The 20476-nt window shown below is 38.3% G+C and overlaps 1 protein-coding gene across 1 annotated transcript in view; it reads left to right on the forward strand.

Moving 5' to 3' along the window:
* Window positions 1–118: 118 nt before the first annotated feature.
* Window positions 119–20476, forward strand: part of LOC112048567 (dual specificity protein phosphatase Mpk3) — a 34458-nt gene continuing 14100 nt past the window's right edge. The window contains exons 1-2 of the mRNA XM_024086147.2: window positions 119–787; window positions 16949–17039. Coding sequence (XP_023941915.2) covers window positions 421–787; window positions 16949–17039 — 458 coding nt within the window. The 5' untranslated portion in view covers window positions 119–420. The remainder of the gene's footprint in view (window positions 788–16948; window positions 17040–20476) is intronic.

Here is a 20476-nt window from a genome sequence, read left to right on the forward strand (position 1 = left end):
GTGCGATACAAGTCCAAAAGAAATAAATCTGAGTGTGGTTCTCTGATAAAAGATTGGAATTTGGTCAGAACCCTAAGCAGTGAAACGACAACGCGTTTATAAAAAAGAATACAGCGGACTCTGTGGTCAGGCAGCTTCATTCAGCGAGTCTCGAATGTTAACTTTGTGTTTGTATTTTAATTTCACAGCTCGTTCGTTGTGGACTTGAAATTCGTGGTGCGTGTTTACGGGTGGGTTCTTTTTATTAGAACTGTTTTTTGTAAAACATCGTCTAGTTAATAATCGTTTTAAAAAATGTTAGACTTTTTAAGTCCTTTTTTGTATGTGAATTCAACGCAGTAGTGAAGAAGTGCACTGTGCAACAGGCGAATTATAGGGCTCGTGTAAACAGAAGGCCGAGGACTAAATTGTGAATTCAAAATGCCTACGGATTCGGAATGCGATTGCGACTTAGTGTCAAAGGAGTGGCTTTTAGCGAAACTGCGTTCTGACGAGAGAGATATGATTCTGATAGACTGTCGAGGGTCCAACGAGTATTCAGTGTCTCACATACGTTCCGCCGTCAACTTCTCGATACCGAGTATAATGTTGCGCAGATTAGCTGCAGGCAAGATCGAGTTGGCCTCTACTGTGCAGTGTAAAGAGCTGAAAGCTCGTATAACTCATTGTTGCTCCCGGGGCATATTCGTGTTGTACAGCGACGGAGCCCCGCGGGATCCGGACTCCGTACACGGCATCCTGCTGAAGAGGCTCAAGCAAGATGGCGTGCAGGTCGTCTGTCTTGAAGGTAATTAATAATTCCTTAAGTAATAATGTGACTGAGATCTGTAACACCATGGCCTGAGTGCCAGCAACCTTTTGCTTAACAGATGAGAATATCTAGCTGTTAGCAGAGATCACAAAATGCATACTTCAAATTCAACTTGAACGACATGGCCAAAATTGCACACTATTTTTACAGTTTTTTGCACCCTACTCAGTATTAACACTCCTTAAGTTGTAAATTCAGAAAGCTTGCACATAGAAGGTCTTTTGATCTGGGTAATTTTTGTTTATAACATGTACTATTGTTGTGTATTACGACAAACTTTCAAGAGTGAGGTGAGGGTGACAGTTGCCTTGTGATGTTCAAAATACATACTATTATTGTGAATCATGAATGACTTTAAAAAGTGCCATGAACTATCACCCGCACCATCTTCCAGCTTCTGATCTGTAGTTTTTACTTAGTTAATGCAGAAAGACAGCTTTCAGGTGTTGTACATTCTTTGAAATATTTGTAATGTTACACCACCAAGTAGATAGCAGGCAGTCAGAATGCTGCTTGCTCCCTGTGTGGTGCTGTGAAGTTACATTACCAATAGAAGAGATCTTTCTGTCTGCTTGGCCTAAATTGTGGCAGACAGAAAATCTCTCGTGGACTTCCTTCTTTAGAGCCAAATTTGATAGGGCCCTAATAGAACAGCCATTTTAATATAACTAAACTTGCTGCAGATCTAGTCAGGCCATGGGCTTAGCTTACAGATAAATTTTGCTGGTATGCCTTTTACTCCTACTGGATATAAACTAACCTCATATCCCATTTTAGTCCATTGGTTAGGTTGTAGTATTTATTTACTGTTATTGTGTGGAATATAGGGATGTTTGTTATGTATGACATAGTTTTTTGGAAAAGAGGATATCCATGTTGAAATAGCCACATTGTCTGGGATTTTATAGTACTTTTCAACTGTCCATTGATATATTATAATCTAGGTGCAGTACCTATATAGGATTTAGTGCTTGTGAAATTTGTCTATGAGCCTGTCTTTAAGTTGAATTACCAAAGCGAGAAAATAGTACTTACTAAAAAAAAAGTAAAATCAAAATGTATGTCATTACAAATTGTGATATTTTATTAACAATTGAGGCAGTTATTTTTGTTGTTGTTTATTTAAGACTGCTATCAATCTTTGACCTCAGGGGCCATTATCAGATAATACTTGACAAGACATTTCAAAAAGAGTTGATAAATCACTGTAGTAAAGTTATTTCATTGAGATTCTCCTATTGACAGCTTAGGACTCTGTCTAAAGATTTGACAAACCATTGTAGTAAGTAAAGTTGTAGTAAATTTGAGGTTCTCCTATTGCCACCTTATGCATCTGTGTCAGATCAATTGATGATTCCAGAGCATTGCATTGTATAAACATAAGCATGCCAATTTCAGAACAATCATTTATTTTTAAACTACAAAAGCAGCATGGATTAAACTATGGGGCACAAATTAATGTAGTGTTGCCAGGTGTTAAAACTGAAGCCAAGTAAAGAGAAATAGACAAAATATTGTCCAATGGCAGTAGAGTTGTCCCACTTTTGTCCTAATATAATGAACGAGATAGGTTTTTAAGGTAATTGGTTGAAAATTGTCTATTATTTCTGTTCAAGAATTATCTCATTGGTCACATGTTAGGACCACTGGATATCATAACTAAACCACTAAAACTACAACCTACACTCACAAACTTTTCCTCTTTATAATATGTAATATAGATTTAATAAACTTATTATTAGCCCACCAACCAGCATTATTGGAGCATGGTGGGTCTAAGCTCCATGTTCCATGTCCCCTCTCCTATAAGATGGAAGGCCTGGCACAGTAGTGGGCCGTTAAAATAGGCTGATAAGGATGATACTCATTACAAAAATCACATATTGGCTAGATGTACATAATATAGGGCAGTCTGTATAAGTTTTTATCATTAAGTCTTACATGTTAGAACACTCAGTTAAGAATCCTGATTCTCATCTTTATAGGGATGCCTCGCAGGTTTATATTTAAATAGCTTAAATCCTGAGTTCCTGACCTAAATCCTATCTTGTTGGTCTAGTAACTAGCTAGTTGGTCCAGTGGTAAGCCTATGTGATTTGTGATCATGAGGTCCTATGTTTAAATCCTGGGTCAGGCTAGGAGATGCTGAGTTTTCTGTCTTCCAAGTATTTTTCAGTTGTAAATTCTCAGCCTGGAGTTGGGTAGTTAGAGGTGTTACACCCCTGTGAAAAGGAGAGCATGTAAAGCCGTCGGCCCCCGTGATTATCATTAACAACTGATAGTGGTAGTTAATGAATTCAACATTATCACCCTATAGTTGAGTGGCTAACAACCCTTGAACCACAATGTAAAGGTGGTAGCAAAATGATTGCTGTAACATACTGCACACAATGTAATACATATTTTTTTTGGATTTGACTGCTGGACATTGAAATAAACAATGAAAATGCCTAAACTTCATATTTAATAGGATTTTTTTTTTTCTTTTATTTATTTATTTATTTGGTCCACTAGTGATTGTTACAGTATTTACTTTACAAACAACAAGGCTCTTTACAATCTTTAAGTAGACAATGATGATGAAATTCCGACTTTATAGGGATGACTGGCAACCCTATTTACGTGTTAGTTAGTCCTAAAAGTAAAGCCGGAGGTCGCAAGTCGAGGCATCCGCTGCCCGCTGTTCCAAACGTGGGAGAGGAAGTCTGCTACTTATTGTGCTCCTCAATGCGAGACGATAGATTACGATCACGGCACTAACTCGAACGCGCTCGTTCACGTTTCCGTCTATGGCATATTTTATGAGCTATTAAAGTTATTCATACATCCATACAACATATATCTTGTCCCATACTTACTAATACAAAATGAATATGCACAACGTGAATATCGGGAAACAGAAACCGCACTGAAGTCCATTTATATTGGACTAGCTGACGCCGTACGGTTTCACCCGCGTGGTTCCCGTTCCCTTAGGAATACAGGGATAATATATAGCCTATAACATTCGTCGATAAATGGGCTTTCTAACACTGAAAGAATTTTTCAGATCGGACCAGTAGTTCCTGAGATTATCGCTTTCAACCAAACAAAAAAACTCTTCAGCTTTATAATATTAAATATTGGATGTAATGGTAAGATGATAGACCAAGCAAGTTTGTGTGTGTTTCTTTAAAGAACCTTCCTTCAGTCAGTTTTTAACACAACACGCCGTCTGTCCAACGCTGATTGGAGATCTACAGTTCGTTTCATGTAGGATGGTGCGGGTGACAGTTCGCTTCACTCTTGAAAGTTTGCCGCGATTCACGATAATAGTACATATTATGAACGTCATACAGGCGACTGCCACCATACTCATGCTATCTGAAAACACTTTAGACGCCCGAAGAAAGTCCTTTACGATCCTGACGACGACAAACCGACCGAAAAGGCTCCATACACGGCCCAAAACATTTGTTATTGTAGGTCAATAACAAAATGTCTAGAATTAGATAGATATATTCTTTATTGCGCTTGATAAAGTATATAAAACTACAATATTAATCAAGAAATAAAATGGGTATAAATATATATGCCCAAAGGCGGTTTTATCGCTAATAGTGATCTCCTGTACCCGCATGAAATGTATTAATAAGAATTGTATGGACATGAAAACTTTTTGCTCCTATTACTTTTAACAAGAGCCAAAACATATTGGACCTTCTACTCTTCTAATAATTGGTCACTTACAAGTTCACTGCGATATTCTCGTGGACACAGTCGCGAAGGGACTAATCTATGGATCTACTGGAGCGATTTTTTTTTTTTTTTACCAACAGAAAGCCACGATATTTGCGAGTTTCATAGGGTATGTTTTATCCCCGTATTTCCATGAGAACGGAGACAATGCAGGTGAAACCACAAAGCGTCTGTTAGTATTATATAAACTATATAATATGCCCGTTTGATAAAAAGTAGGCAGAGTAGGAACAGATACATACGCGCAGTTGATATTGAATATGCTTTAAAAAGAATCGTGAATGAAAGCATTAACACTAATAATAAACATACGATCAAAGGCGGCCGGATGCCTTCGGGTCTTTAAACGGAAGAGAGCCGCAATTTTATTAATAAGTTCCTGTTTCACTCGCGTCCTGCTAATTCCATTAGTCGAAATTATAGTTTGATATGTTTATATGTAAAAAAACATTAATACTTACTACATTTCATCATCCATGTGGTGTATATTGCATAATATAACAACCCATAATATTCGGCTCATTGTTGAGCACGAGTCTCCTCTCAGAATTAGAGGGGTTAGGCCCTAGTCCACACGTAGAGAATTAAAAAAATCTCAAGTATGCTGGTTCCCTCACAATGTTTTTCCTTCACCGTTTGAGACACGTGTTATTTAATTTCTTAAAATGCACACTAATATTCTTCGGCACAACATGAGAAATGATATCCCCATTTGCCTTGACACTTTGCTTCGTGGTTACCCATCGCTAGAGAACTTTAAAATTGTATCTCAAGGGTTTTCGAAGGATTGTCGCAAAGCTAAGTGACTGGCGACTGGGGATATATTTTCTCATATTATGCCGAGGAAAATATAAAAAACTTACACTCTATGCTTTGACGGTTGAGGGTTGGAGCATGAACTGACAAACTTTCACCTTTTAAAAAATGACGAAGGTCTTGCTGTCGCTGGCTCTTAGTCTATTAGCCGTCTAAACGTAACAAACAAACACACTTTCGCATTTATAACATGTTAACTGTTTAGTCACTAAATATTTGGTACATGAACTGAATATACCGAATTATTTTATTGGCTGTACTACATCAGAAAAACCCTTCCTTAATGACAAGCGTCCACAGATCCGCATCGTACGTATCGAACGCATCAAACGGATTTTAATATTCTTTGTATAGAAAGTCATACAAGTGCGTCCACTGATTTCATCAGACGGATTTTATCTTTATAAAATCCGTTCGATGCGATGCGTCCTATACGTACGGTATGGATCAATGGACGTCTGTCTTTAAAATATGGTTTTAAGTACTTTTTTATTAAGAACTTATCTTTTTCTTAATATTCTTAATATGCTATGAATATTAGGAAATGAAATTTTTTGAAACAAAATATTCATGGAAAATGTTTTAAGGGTTAGGTGGATATCTTATACAATTTGTATAAGATATTCACCTAACGAACTTACGGACGAAGTCGCGGTCGTCTGTTAGCCTTAAATACATAACAATAATTTATATAAGACACAGGACGTTGCCAGTTCATCGGTCTCGCTCTCGACCGCTTTTCATTTTAATACCAAAGGAAATCGTGTGCATCTGGTTCCCGCACTCTGCGCTCGTAACGTATAGGAAATGAAATTGTGAGGAAGCGATGTTTCATACAAACAGCCCGCCCAAAGGAATTTTATTTTTAAAAATATTTAGTACTAACTTTGAGAAAGCCCTGTAGGCCTATTAAGAATGTATAATATTTATCTCGGTGTAAAACTCAAATAATGAAACACTACATCGTTTTTCATCGTATTTTTTTTATGTGATCATTTAAGACAGAATTCAAAGAAATTACGTATATAGCGGGTTACTACTTGCTACTATCACTACTTTATTAATGCCACTCTACGTAAAATTACGATAATTATGTCATTTCGTTAAAAACACAATGTTAGAGAACTGTAAAAACGAAAATATGATTAAAAGACGTAATGACTCATTATTATTTGTGTAGTACAAATGTACGCCGAAATAAAATATTATCTATACTTATAGTAGTCTCTATAGTATACTACATATCTATTATCTATATTATAAAGTTCTAAGAGGTCAAATTCTGTACATTGAAGATATTTTGAAATTTTTTTTGGAGAGCATTATATGATCGATACTAAAGCACAGAATACATTTAAGTACAAGTAGGTACCTACTGTAGAAAAAAATATTTTATTATTTATTTTTCGTCTGTCTGACTGTCCGTATTTAATGTAAACCGGACATCACGCTGAAACTACTGAATGAATTTGAATGAATCTTGGCACGATTTGAGACCTTAATACTGACATGGTTATAGTCACGAAAATTAAATCGTAAGGTGGTGAAATAGGGGTTGAAAGTTTGTATTGTTTATATTATGAAAGTCCTTCATAGCTCATTGAAATTTCGTATACTACTGTAATGGCGTCAACGTGTTGCTATGGTTACTCGTGGCTCCACTTACCGGACATCGCTAACACCCGAAAATGTGTTACTGCACATAGTTCAACTTAGTGGCCGCGTACTATACCTACTCTACGGATATCTGCCATTTCCTTAACAATAACCAATTAAGCGAAATCTGTTCGTGGGACATATCCAAGCAAATAGGTATCTACCTACTACGTGTATCGCAGATTAGGTAATTCTAATTTATAAACGTAATCTTGTGATATCTATTTTATTCAGTACGAGGTGCTTATTGAATAATACCACATGATATAAGTTAAATAATTTTAATTCATTGTTGTAAATCATCATATCTTCATAGTACTAGTGAGTTTCTGATAGCCGAGTGGGTATGACATCTGCCTTTGATTCGGAAGGCGTAGGTTCGAATCCGGTCCTGGGTATGCATCTTCAACTTTTCAGTTATGTGCATTTTAAGAAATTAAATATCACGCGTCTCAAACGGGGAAGGAAAAACATTGTGAGGAAAGCTACCTGAGAATTTTCTTAATTCTTTACGTGTGTGAAGTCTGCTAATTCGCATTAGGCCAGCGTGGTGGACTAATTAGCCTTACCCCTCTTTTTCTGAGAGGAGACTCGTGCTCGACAGTGATAAGTTGATATGTTATGTAAGTAGGTATAGCTTGCAGTATAGGTTACTTCAGAAAGTGTATTGACTTCAATCGTGTTGAAGACAAATAAGGCTCGTGGTTCCTGCTTACTTCTTTTCATTGAATTGTATTGTTTTCTTGTTAAAATGAAATTCATTGTCCCACGCACATATAATCTTAACAAAATGTAATAAATGCAACAAAGTTCGTTTTTGCTGTATATTTCAAGACTTCTGCAGAATTATGAAAACTGTAGTCATTGTATTCAGATTTACGTGTGTCGTTTAAGTTAGTCTGATCATGAACAGTGCAGTGCACTTCATAGGTGCGAAAATGTATTGCCTACCCTCGTAATGTCTATATGATAATTAATCTCGTCGTAGGCATCATTTTTCTTTTCTGATTGTGTAAGTGCCGCAGGCTCCTTTATGGGATATCAGCGGTGTCACCAAGGGGTTTGGGCGAGCGCAGAAGCATCGCCTGATGAGGCCGAAAGCAGAAGCAGAGTGGATGGGTGGGACGACTAACTAAGGGCGTCTCTTCTGAGACTCGGACCTCGGCTTTGAGGGTCTTTTGGGAAGGGTGTTTTGGCCTAAGTGTATCAGTCCGGGCGCCCCCGAGATCGTGAGGTAAAAAGCTCACGTCTGGGTGACGTCAAATATCGAGGACCTCGTCTTCGCCGGCGAAAACGCTGTGTAGCTTGTGTGGTAGGCATCAACCGTGGCTAGTTACCACCCTACCGGCAAAGACGTACCGCCAAGCGATTTAGCATTCCGATATCATGCCGCGTAGATATCATCCATCAGACGTATAGGTAGAATAAAGTTGTACCTCTTCTACTTAATTAAACCCGCTTCCATCATAGACTGCATTGTCACTTATCAACAAATGAGATAGCAGCCAAGGGATAACTTATCAATGAAAATAAAAAAAAAATTAAGTACGAACCTGTATTGGCGTAGATTTTTTTTATTTAGTACAGTTTGTACATAAAGTGCACACCGTAGTTAAATACCTTGTGCACGCCACCGATCATGAAATGATATTCGCGTAAAGGGTACTTACTATTTAGTAAGTACATACTTATAAACCCCAGTCAAATAAGGTTTTCATCTCGAAATGATAGATCTGAAAACTAGGAACTACACCTTTATTTTGATGTTCTTAAATCATAGACTCGAATTGAGAACCTCCTCCTTTTTTGAGGTCGGTTAAAATTGTCTCAAGTGTCTGCGGCGCAAATTATTCATGGTCAAAGGTAACATAAATAAGTTTTTCGCGATTATCTCAACTCCAATGATGTTAATTTGCTACTTGCTGAAATCCCGCGGTTTCTCCTGCGTAGTTCTCGCGAGAGTACGGGAATAAAATATGACACTCGCGAATAACGTGGCTTACTAGTGGTAAAAGAATTTTGAAAATTGGTTAAGTAGATCCAGAGATTAACCCCTACAATACAACACCACAAACTTTACCTATTTATAATATTAGTATTTATAAAAATTGTAGAGCATTGAATTGGCGACAAATTTCGTTTAGCAGTAATAGTTTTCATCGTTGAAGTAGTGGAAAAGAGTCTCCTAACGATGAGCAAGAGGCCGGCGACTTAGTTCCGCTGATACGGTTATCTGCAAATTATATCAACCATGCGATGGCGCCATGTCCATTATAGCTCTGAAAGCGACCACTCTTTGCCGTGTATTTGTGCATATTCAGCTTTCGAATATAGGGTGCACTTCTATCTGTGTAATATCCTATTTGGCGTGCACAAGGTTGTTAACAAGAGTAATCGCCATATGAACAAATTGATTCAAATAGAGAATTACTCCTCCAATTCAGGTTTCTTATGAATCCTACAACTATGCAGTTAACTAATACATCTACGAGTCAACGCCCCGCCGTTTTATCCGCGTATTTCTCGTTCCTGTCAGAATACGAGGATAAAAAATAGCCTATGAAAGTCAGAAATAACGTGGCTTTCTACTGACAAAAGAATTTTCAAATTTGGTTCAGTAGATCCAAAGATCTATCCTCTACATTCAAAGCTAAACGGGCTTTCAAAAGTAGACATACTAAATTATTAACTCGTCTCGTAGTTGTTAACTTGGGAATAAGGCAAGGCAAGTAAGTTGAGCCAAAATGACTTTTGTTTGCGCATGTACAATTATAAACAAAAGTGTTGGCTTTGTTACATTAAAGATGTCAATGAAGATTTCGTTACCGATTGTAATGGTGTCAACGTGTTGATATGGTTACTCGGGATATTACCGAACGTCGGTAACACCCGATAATGTGTCACTATGTTCTGTGCCTTAAAGATTGGCAATAAAGTGCGTTGACCTTACGCACTTCAGGTATATTATGTAATAGGTGACGCCGCGCAGTTTCACCCGCGTGGATCCCGTTCCCGTATGAATACGGGGATAATATACAGCCTATAGCCTTCCTCGATAAATGGGGTATCTAACACTGAAAGAATTTTTCAAGTTGGACCAGTAGAAATGAAATGAAATGAAATTCATAATATTAATATAATAGTAACACATACTTACACTTGTACATAGTTCCACTTACAGGCCGCGAACTATACTAGCATCAAAATGAAATTTCAAATAACGGATCACATTTGGATTTTCAATGCATGTCTCATCGATTTTCACGTAAACCCCTGTTTTCGGAATTTGTTCGGTAGTTTTAAAACAATTTGCAGGTGATTTCATATTCTCTTCTGGTATGCGTAATATTTGATGCGATCATCTGGCCAGATTTAACTGGGAATCATCTTTCCTTTTTCTTTTAACACCTCGATTTATTTTTGTTTCGCCGCTTTGAACATCCTAAATTTCCCTTCTGCCGTTTCTTAGAAGTTCGATCAAGCAATGACGTCAAGCTTGGTTGTATTCCGGGAAGCAAACTGTATATTTGGATCCATCGTTAACTTACCCATTATGTTATTATTATAGGGATTTACTGTCTTGTAAAGTTGTTTTTATAAATTGTATATTTATTATTTGACTACAAAAGAGCTTATGTTTGTGAGGTCGTAAGGGGTTGTAATCTGTATGTATGTATGTATGTATGTTGTAAAGATGTATTTAATCGATTTTGATTTATTGGAATTAATAAAAAGCTACGCTTTGGATTTTTTGGTTTTGGATCAGCAAATCCTACCTAAGAGTCATCATTAACAACCCATATTCGGCTCACTGTTGAGTGCGAGTCCTCCTCTCAGGCTGAGAAGGCTTAGGCCTTAGTCCACCACGCTAGCCAAATGCGGATTGGCAGCCTTCACACTCCTAGAATTGAGAACAATCTCAGGTATGCAGGTTTCCTCACGATGTTTTCCTTCACCAATTGAGACACGTGATATTTAATTTCTTAAAATGCACACAGTTGAAAAGTTGGAGGTGCATGCCCCGGACCGGATTCGAACCCACACTCTCCGGAATCGGAGGCAGAGGTCATATCCACTGGGGTATGACGTATAACTATTAAATACGGATTAAATAGTATCTACTACTGGAACTTACGGAGTTATCGACTATAGAGACGTTCGGTCGGGACTCGGGCACGATATTGTTTATATCTCGCCCACCATTCCGTTAAATTGGCTCAAATTGTCCCAACTAACTTGTCTTGATTAGACTTTATTTAATACTAAAATGTACTAACTGCCACTTGTGCTACTTTATACATAAATGATAAAAGTTCACTTTAAACTTAAAATATTACTATTTTTGTTCGCATTTTGTCCGCCTAATAATGAAACCGTAATAAGTTGCATTACACGATTGCAACAGCAAAAAACTATTACGTTTCCTATTTTAATCAGGCCCTGTCGCAAAATCCGTTCTTAGAGGACGTCCACTAATTAAATCTACCTCCCTGCCAAATTACATCTTTCTACGTCAAGCGGTTTTCGAGATTTCATAATGAGTGGATCTTTCGCTTTAAAATAACAAGTCTAATGAATGTTATGTCCTATGGGTCTATGGGACTATTGGATTTTCCATTATCATTAAATGTGTCCACAAGCTCGTATCAGTGGGCGAATGAGCATCGCATGCCCAGTTACAGCGGCCCACAGCGTGGCCAGCGCTGGACGGGCAGGCGGTAATAAGTCTTGAGAAGTATTACGATGCGTGTACTGTTGGATTTTTGAATGGGAGAAGCGTATTGTATGACCAATTATAATAACCAAAGTAGTAAAAAGAAATTTTGGGTTTCCTTCCCTACATGCAAAGTGAGGATGAGTTTTTATCGTTTATTCCATGGTGTATATCGTAATTTGAACGATTCAATCTACGGACAAATTATACGGAAAAATAAGAAATTATATATCACGTATCTCAAACGGTGAAAGAAAACATCGTGAGGAAACCTGCATACCTGAGAATTTTCATAATTCTCTGCGTGTGTGAAGTCTGCCAATCCGCATTGGGCCAGCGTGGTGGACTATTGGCCTAACCCCTCTCATTCTGCGAGGAGACTCGAGCACAGCAGTGAACCGAATATGGGTTGATAATTATGAATCTACGGAACCGTACACTGCGCGTTGGTCGGCACGCATTTGGCGGTATTTTATTAAATGAATTGGCAAACTCGTATCGGTGGGCGAAGTGTATCGCATGTCCAGTTACAGCGGCCCACAGCGTGGGTAGAGGCGATGCGGGCAGGCGGCGGCAAGGCTGTGAGCGGGCGCCAAGGCTGCGCACCTGCCGCCCACGGCCGCCGCCCGCCCGCCCCCCGCCGCTACTCGTGCTAGCCAGTAGCCTCGTGCGGAATTTCTCCTTTTGTATTGGAATAGATACATTATAGTATACTTTTTTTATATCTATCTGTCTATAGTCGTGTACATAGATAGATAAAAACAATTATAATATAAATTATTTATTTATTTAAATACTTTGTTTATACACCAAAATTACAGAAACATTAATAGAGATATATTTTTATGAAGAAAGGACACAAAAGGCGGCCTGCTTGCTTATTTACTAATTTTAGTCTATTAGCCACGTAATTAACATCAAAACAATAACCACGTTTTTCGTATTCCGTGAAGCCAAACGAAAATCGTAACCTAACCTAACTTAACCGAAAATCACAATGTCAAAAACACTGGTTAGTCATTTTGATCAATTCAATCAAAATTAGTTGGTAATTTTCGTGTATATCCACTACAGTTACTCAAAGTTAGAGAACAGACCAGCTGATATCTAAGTAGCTGTAGATAAATAATACATTTACTTATACATAATAAATAATATATATTTCTTACATACTTCATACAGATAACATTACATCATGATTCTACGTGGAATAATTCCTAATTTCTGCTGCCAAAAAGCGATGCTGGTTGGCGAAATTAAGAATACAGGTCCAACTTTACAACAGGTACAACTTTTGTCACAAAAGCTACTACAATGTAAAAAGCTTCCTAAACTAAATATTCCCCCTAATCTAAAACATAGTGCAAGTTGTTTCTGTAACTAAAACCAACAGAAAGAAGAATTTATACACTATTACCATGACATATTCAAAATATTTTTTCAGTCTAAAATCTGAGCTTATGTGAAAACGAGAAAGATGGAATCTAAGCTAGTTCTACCAAAAACTACTGTCCTTAATATATTTTCGCACACCACACACATATGTGTAGGTAGATAAAGTGTAGCTGGCCATGAGTTTGAATGATGACATTCAAAATAATCAAAGCATCCTTGGACGTTCATTAATACAAATGTAGCGGGTGGGCTAAACGATCACGTTTTCGCTGCGAGGGTGTAACGGGTTGAGGCGTTTGATTCAGCCCGTCAGCCGACGAGGGGCGAATATAATGCGAGTCCTTGGTGGCGAGGACACGGGGCTGGCGGGGGCGGATGGTGCGGCGCGCGGGGGGGGCACGTTCATTGAGTGCGGCAGATGAATGGGCCGCGGTGAGTCACCGGATCGATACCGGCTCCCCCCTAGCTCCCCCTCCGCGGCTGCGTGCTGGCAACACCGCCCCGGCGATGTTGATATACATAATTAAACAAGATTCACAACTAGATGTTCGCTTGAGCCTATTTAAACTTTTCATGCGTCGTTGGCATAGAGGAATTAAATATGGAAATGTATCGCACCGAAATTCACCAACAAAATTGTCTGTCGTTTTTTGAGTGGGACGAGATAAACTCACACTTGTATTAAACACCAATAAATATATCCTGTGTCCTTACAGTACACACAACTATAAATTTAAATCCTATTTAAAACATAGATTTTGTAGACGCAGTTTGTAGAAACACGTTAGATCGTGATCATATACTTTTGACAGAGAAGTAACGTCTAGCGAGGCAGGTTCTATGGTAATTGGAAGCCCGCTTTAATCTTAGATTGCATCATCACTTAGCATCAGGTGAGATTGTAGTCAAGGGCTAACTTCGACGTTCAATAAAATATTTAAAAGCGTAATCCCTGTAAGCAACTGCAATGACATCGATATAGATATATGTTGGCGAAACACTGAAGTTCCCTAACCTATTACTTAGTCGTACGTCCCGATCACCAGTAAGGTTTTGTTTCATTATTTCATCATTTATGAATAAAGTAAGGAAACACAGCACGCACAACACGAGATTTACCTTATCAGCCGAGACTTACCTTAACGGCTGACACGAGACTTATAACACCTATAGTCATGTCATGACAGCCAATTTTATCTCTTCATCATTAACCCATATTCGGCTCACTATTGAGCACGAGTCTCCTCTCAGAATGAGTGGTTATGCGTTAGTCCACCACGCCGACCCAATGCAGATTGGCAGACTTCACACATATAGAGAATTAAGAAAATTCTCAGGTATCCACGTTTCTTCACAATGTTTTTCCTTCACTGTTTTAGACACGTGAGATTTAATCTCATTAGATAACATAACTTAAAAGACAACTGAAATTTTGGAAGTGCATGACCCGGACCGAATTCGAACCTACACCCTCCGAATCAAAACAGAGGTCATATCACGTCCTTTCATCTTTTATCTAAACAATAACATTAGATGTAATACTTTTATTCTTGCCAAAATTAATACCGAAGGAGAAACAATAGCGCACTTACTCGTAGTTATAAAGAAACCTCCTCCTTTTTTTTGAAGTCGGTTAAATTATAAAAATATAAATTATAATTCCTTACTCCGTGAAAATGTATCACACACTAGCTACTTATGCAACTCGTCGCGTTCGTTACAAACTTGCTCTAGTTAATGGAAAATGCTCGTAACTAATTAAGTACAACGATCCATTATTCACTCTTAGCATTGCAGTGCAGCCGTTGTTATTAGCATGTAGCTTTGACAAGGCTTGAATCTTTTTTTTCATTAATCCCAATATTCCGCTTTTCTTCTATCACTAGCGGACACCCGCGACTTCGTCCGGCCTTAGACTTCATTAATCCAGCCCTATCGCAAAATTCGTTCTTAGTGGATATCAACTAACTATAAACTACCTCCCTATCAAATTTCAGTTTTGTACATCAAGCCGTTTTCGAGATTTCGTGATGACCTTTCGCATTTATATATTAAGATTTGTCAGAGTTTTCTGTAAATTGGTTCAAATAAGTCGATAATTGTTGGAAGCGTCAGAAAAAGTTAAGCTGCTTGAGAGTTTTCACCAAAAACACTGCCTACTACAAGCATATTACATAAACTAAGTATATAAAGAAGGGAAGGGAATTCTTTTAATTTAATTTAAATGAAGGTAATTACTGTTAGTTTATAGATAGTGAATAAATTATTATCAAAATATCCCTTGTTGTATGTACAGTCTACACACTTCTGGTAAATACAACCAGACCTAACACATGATTCATGTAAAGGAGTTAATTCAGTGCAAATGAGAGCACCATTACCATAACAAAAGCAACGCTTAGAGCTCACGCACACATACAATAAGTTGGCCGACTAAGTTGCAGAGTATACGAATATATGTAAGTATAGTGACATGCTACGGGATAGCACATGCCACTAATCACTACCTATGTAGCTGACGTGAACTCACACTAAGACATCTTCAACTAAATAGTCTTACATATTAATCGGATACCGATGGTCAGACTTGAATGAAGATTCACGTTCAATTACGCACAATTAATAATTATCAATACTAATATTACAAAGAGGAAAGTTTGTGGAGGTAATCTCTGAATCTATCTCCGATTTTGAAAATTATTTTATTACTAGAAAGCCACGTTATTCATGAGTGTCACAGTTTATCCCAGTATTCTGACGGGAACGAAAACTTCAAGGATGAAACCATGGTGCATCGGTTAGTTATTAAATAAATATATTTGGACACTATCTAACCCCAAATTAAGCGTAGCCTAAAAAAATAATAAAAGTACGCAAACTCTGATATTCGTCTGATATTCGGCCAACATACCATTGTATGTCTGCGGGAGCTCTAACAGTCAGGCAGGAAGCGACGCGGACGAGCGAGGCCTGCCGCCTGCGCCTCGTCCCGGCCCGCACAGGAAACGTCAACCGTCAGCCGTAGCCGGCCCCGCTCGCTAGATGCGCATTTAAAGCTCATCGGAAACAATCGATTATTAATTTGAACGTGCCCATACTCCTAACTGCCGCATCGGTCGCTTCGCGGAACTTCTGACTGCCCACTGACACTGCTTGATGCAAGTTGTGTGTAGCAAACATTTTTGCATGATAAACGTGTTTCATTGAACGAGTTTTTACGATTAGAGACGTGAAAGTCGTCATCGCATTTGGGCATTGGCCAATTAAGGATTTTTCAAATCGGTCCAGTAGTTGCAGAGCCTATTAAATGCAAACAAACAATCAAATCTTACCTGTTTATAATAGTACTATATGCATACAAAATATTAAATTAAAATTTAAAAGAAATTAGCGGACGCCCGCAACTTCGCCCGCTTAAAACTCGATGTAAACTTTCAAGTACCCCTACCCCAGGGGTAGGGTAGGGGTACTTGAAAGTTTTTCGCTGCGTTTCTGCATCCATACGTAGTTGATGTCCCTAGGACGCGTACGAAGCGTTTCCTCGTTGCTGATCCGCACTGGTGGTAGGGTCAACAGAAGCTGGTAAGGCATACCATAAATTTGAATGCCTTTCCAGCTTCCGTTGTCCCTACCAACTACGACATAGGTATATTCAAGTCAAGAGTGAATAGGCATCTTCTAGGCAAGTGCGTTCCACTATAGTCTGCATCATCGCTTTACTGTCAAGCGTGATTGTAGCCAAGCGCTCGCCTATATAATGTAAAAAGCAAGTTTGAATCAATAAATCTTTATGATAATTCGAAATTTATTCCTTACAGGAGATTTTGCCGAGTTCCGCCGCGCATTCCCCGAATGGTGCAGCGAAGCCAGCGCGCAGCATGTACCTCATCTGCCGCTCATGGGCCTGCGGTAAGCATACCTAACTTTGAAAAATATACAGGAAAAAAAATGCTGTCGAAAAAATCAATGATCTATTAGAGTTGTCGCCAAAATTGATATTGAAAAAATGACTTTACGGCCCTCTGAGTCTGGCAATTTTGACCTTCAAAATTGATAGTAACAACCTAGACTTAGTTATATATACCTATAAAATAAGTTACCTATTACCATTTGACAGAAAACCAGGGAAAGGGGTCATGATGATATTTAACGTCTCCTGTCGTATAGACTGTTGGTTGGTTGGTTGATTATTGGCACCGAGTATGGTTGTTCACGAAAAAATGATTTAGTTTTAGCTTTAATAGTAAGACCATAGCTGGGCACCGTTAATCAAATAGCTAACTTCGTTAATCGTTAATCCGCTACAAAAAAAGTTAGCTTCGTTAAACGTTAAAGCGTTACATTCCGGAAGAATTAACGCAAGTTAACGTTAATCGTTAATCCGTTAATATGACTGTGTAATATTACATTTTATATCATTGTGTGAGATCATCATTGGAAAAATAAGGATGAGCACTGAGGAAAAGTGCCATAATTTATTTTTTGTTGATTTTATCTATATTTAACATAAATATAGCAATTTGTTGATTTCTTTGAAAAAAAAAAATCATTCATCACTTCTTACTTGTCTGAACCTGTTTTTCGCGTCGCGCAGTAAATTGGAGTAACGATTAACGGACTTCTGCATATTAACGGAAGTTAACGTGTCCGTTAATATTTTTAAAAGTTAACTTAAAAGTTAATTCGTTAATTAAAATGTTAACTTCGTTAATTAACGATTAACGGATTAACGAGTTAATGCCCAGCTATGAGTAAGACCACATTACGGGGATACCTTTTGTGTTCATTGCTCAATGCATATGCTGATCAAAAATGGATTTCTCCGTCTGTCATTGTGTATAGTGAATAAATTTTACTTGCTAATGTTGGGGTTCACATAGTATTTCTTCTAGAACCTGCGCCGTATGGTACTTTAGGAATCTTGGCAACTGGGTGGTTGACAACATTCATTCATTTTGTTCTTAACATTTATTTCATTTGAAATATCTCCTTGTAAAGCCGTTTGAAGTAATTGTTAATTTGTCGTGTGCCTGCTATGTACTCGACACACGCAGCAGATCGGGTTTGGGTGTAATTACAACGGCAAACAAGAAAAACACGCACGCGTGGGAATATGATTTCATTGCGCGTGAGAGTTTTTCCCCGATAACTCGATTATAGTTAGAACTAGCGGACCCCCGCGAATTTGATTGTGTGGTCTCCCTCTCCAGACGGTCCCTCATAACTGAGGATCATGACCACCTGGGCGAGTCATCTTTCGGTATAATGCTCCTCCATCGAGTACGGTCGCTGGCTATTTGGGCACCTGTTTCCTTGAGAAGAGCTGTCCTTCGAGTTAGAGATCTACCTCGTGGCCGTTTGCCTTACACATTTTCCACCACAATAATACATAATATTAATAATGATCGCGTGGTAAACAGTAAAATAACTTACTCCTTATAATATCAGCTATCTGTTATAGAAGGTCCCGTCAAAATATATCCAGCCTTTTCAGTGATTGGCCGGAACAAACAGATAGACAGACCAACATTTTTAAATTGATTACTTCTTATGGGCCGGTAAACTGCTTTGTAACGTAACGCGTTACGGCGCACCTTCCCTTTCTCTCACGCATACGGCAGCAGGTTTTAGTTATCACATCTGTCGAGCGTCCCAAAACGCTCAGGTTTTTTTAAATAAGTAGGATAATATAAAGTTTCATTTGCATTTAATAAAAAGTCGTTTTTTTTTGTGAATTTCTATTGTCGGTCAACAACCGTACAAAAATGCTGAAGTGGCAATGGGCGGGCCACATAGTTCGAAAAGTCGATGGATTTTGGGATCCCAAGGTGATGGAATGGCGACCATGCACCGCTGCTCAGGATTGCATCGCTGCTCAGGATTGTGATGTATGGAAGTACGAAAGGCCTGCATGTCCGTCATATGTCCTGCAGTGGACGTCCATCGGCTGATATGATGATGATGAATTAGTGAATTACAGACAGACATTTCAAATTTATTTATATAGAAAATGTACCAACGACCGTACCAACCGGCCGTCACGACTGGTTGCAGATGCTAGTTTCACAGATCGGAACGACCTTGCCGGCGGTCTTGATTCGTTAACGTGTTTTGTACGAAATAGGTGCGGGTATAAACGTCCGTCGTGAATAATAATATAATCATCTTTGGGCAATTTGATCAAATTAACTGGCGCCATACTTACATATACATAAAAATTAAACGTGATGAAAACTTGCCAGATTCTTGTTGAGTATTTTTCGAAATATACCTATATCTATACTAATATTAATATTATAAAGAGTTATAAAGTTTGTGGCATTGTAGGGGGTAATTTCTGGATCGTCTAAACCATTTTATTTACCACTAGAAAGCCACGTTATTTGTAAGTGTCATAAGCTATCTCACGATACTTTATCCCTGTATTTTTACGAGAACTACGCGGGTGAAACCGCGGGGTATTTCATCCGCAGCCGGGTTCATCAGGGGGGACCCTTTTTACGAGATTTCAAAAGTACTGTGATTCTGGGGTCGCAGCAGCATCCTGATTGTGAGATTTAGTAAACGCAGAATCTTTTGTAGAGTCCTAGAGGAAGCAGTGGGACATACATAGTCGTAGAACGAGGTGAGTCTCATGGATGGATGGACCATGGCTTAGAGGGACGTTCAGTAATGGTGGTGGATATCCACGTCCTGAGACTTTATTTTAAATTCATATAATATGTTCTTTACTGATGTAAGAATTTTTTATCCGATTCTTATGCGAGGGACACCTCCAATTTAAACATAAACTACATGCTAGATATACAATGAGTGTGACCACGGCCTACCTACCTTGCACCTTGTACCTTTGCCATTTTTGTATCCATTCATTTATCTATTTCTATTTGAAATATTTTCTTGTTTAGTCCTGTATACACACACCCCTTTTTTACATAGTCGGGTTATAGTTTAAATTTAATTTTTTTTTTATACAAACTTTTGGGGGACTTTGTAAATGCATATAAATCGAGTATCGTTAAGTCCATTCATCGTGTCATAGCTAGACGTTACCTGAGACGTTTACTTTATTAGAAAGGCGTTTTTGATCACTAAAAGCACGCAAATGGACCGATGCAAGGAGTAGATGATATTACTAAATGAATACGATTACTATTTACGAGTAATATCCGACTATCGTGTGATCAACAGAGAGATTGCTTTCCAGCCACGTCCGCTATCTGCAAGCAATCAAACGCAAACCAGTATCTGCTGTAGTAAGTAGTAGAATGTAGGGATTTTCCACTATAAAAAAAATGTAATAATTGCTAATGATTAAGTATAACAATGACATTAATTATTGTTTT

The sequence above is a fragment of the Bicyclus anynana genome, chromosome 7 (genome assembly GCF_947172395.1).
Source record: "Bicyclus anynana chromosome 7, ilBicAnyn1.1, whole genome shotgun sequence".
NCBI lineage: Eukaryota > Metazoa > Arthropoda > Insecta > Lepidoptera > Nymphalidae > Bicyclus > Bicyclus anynana.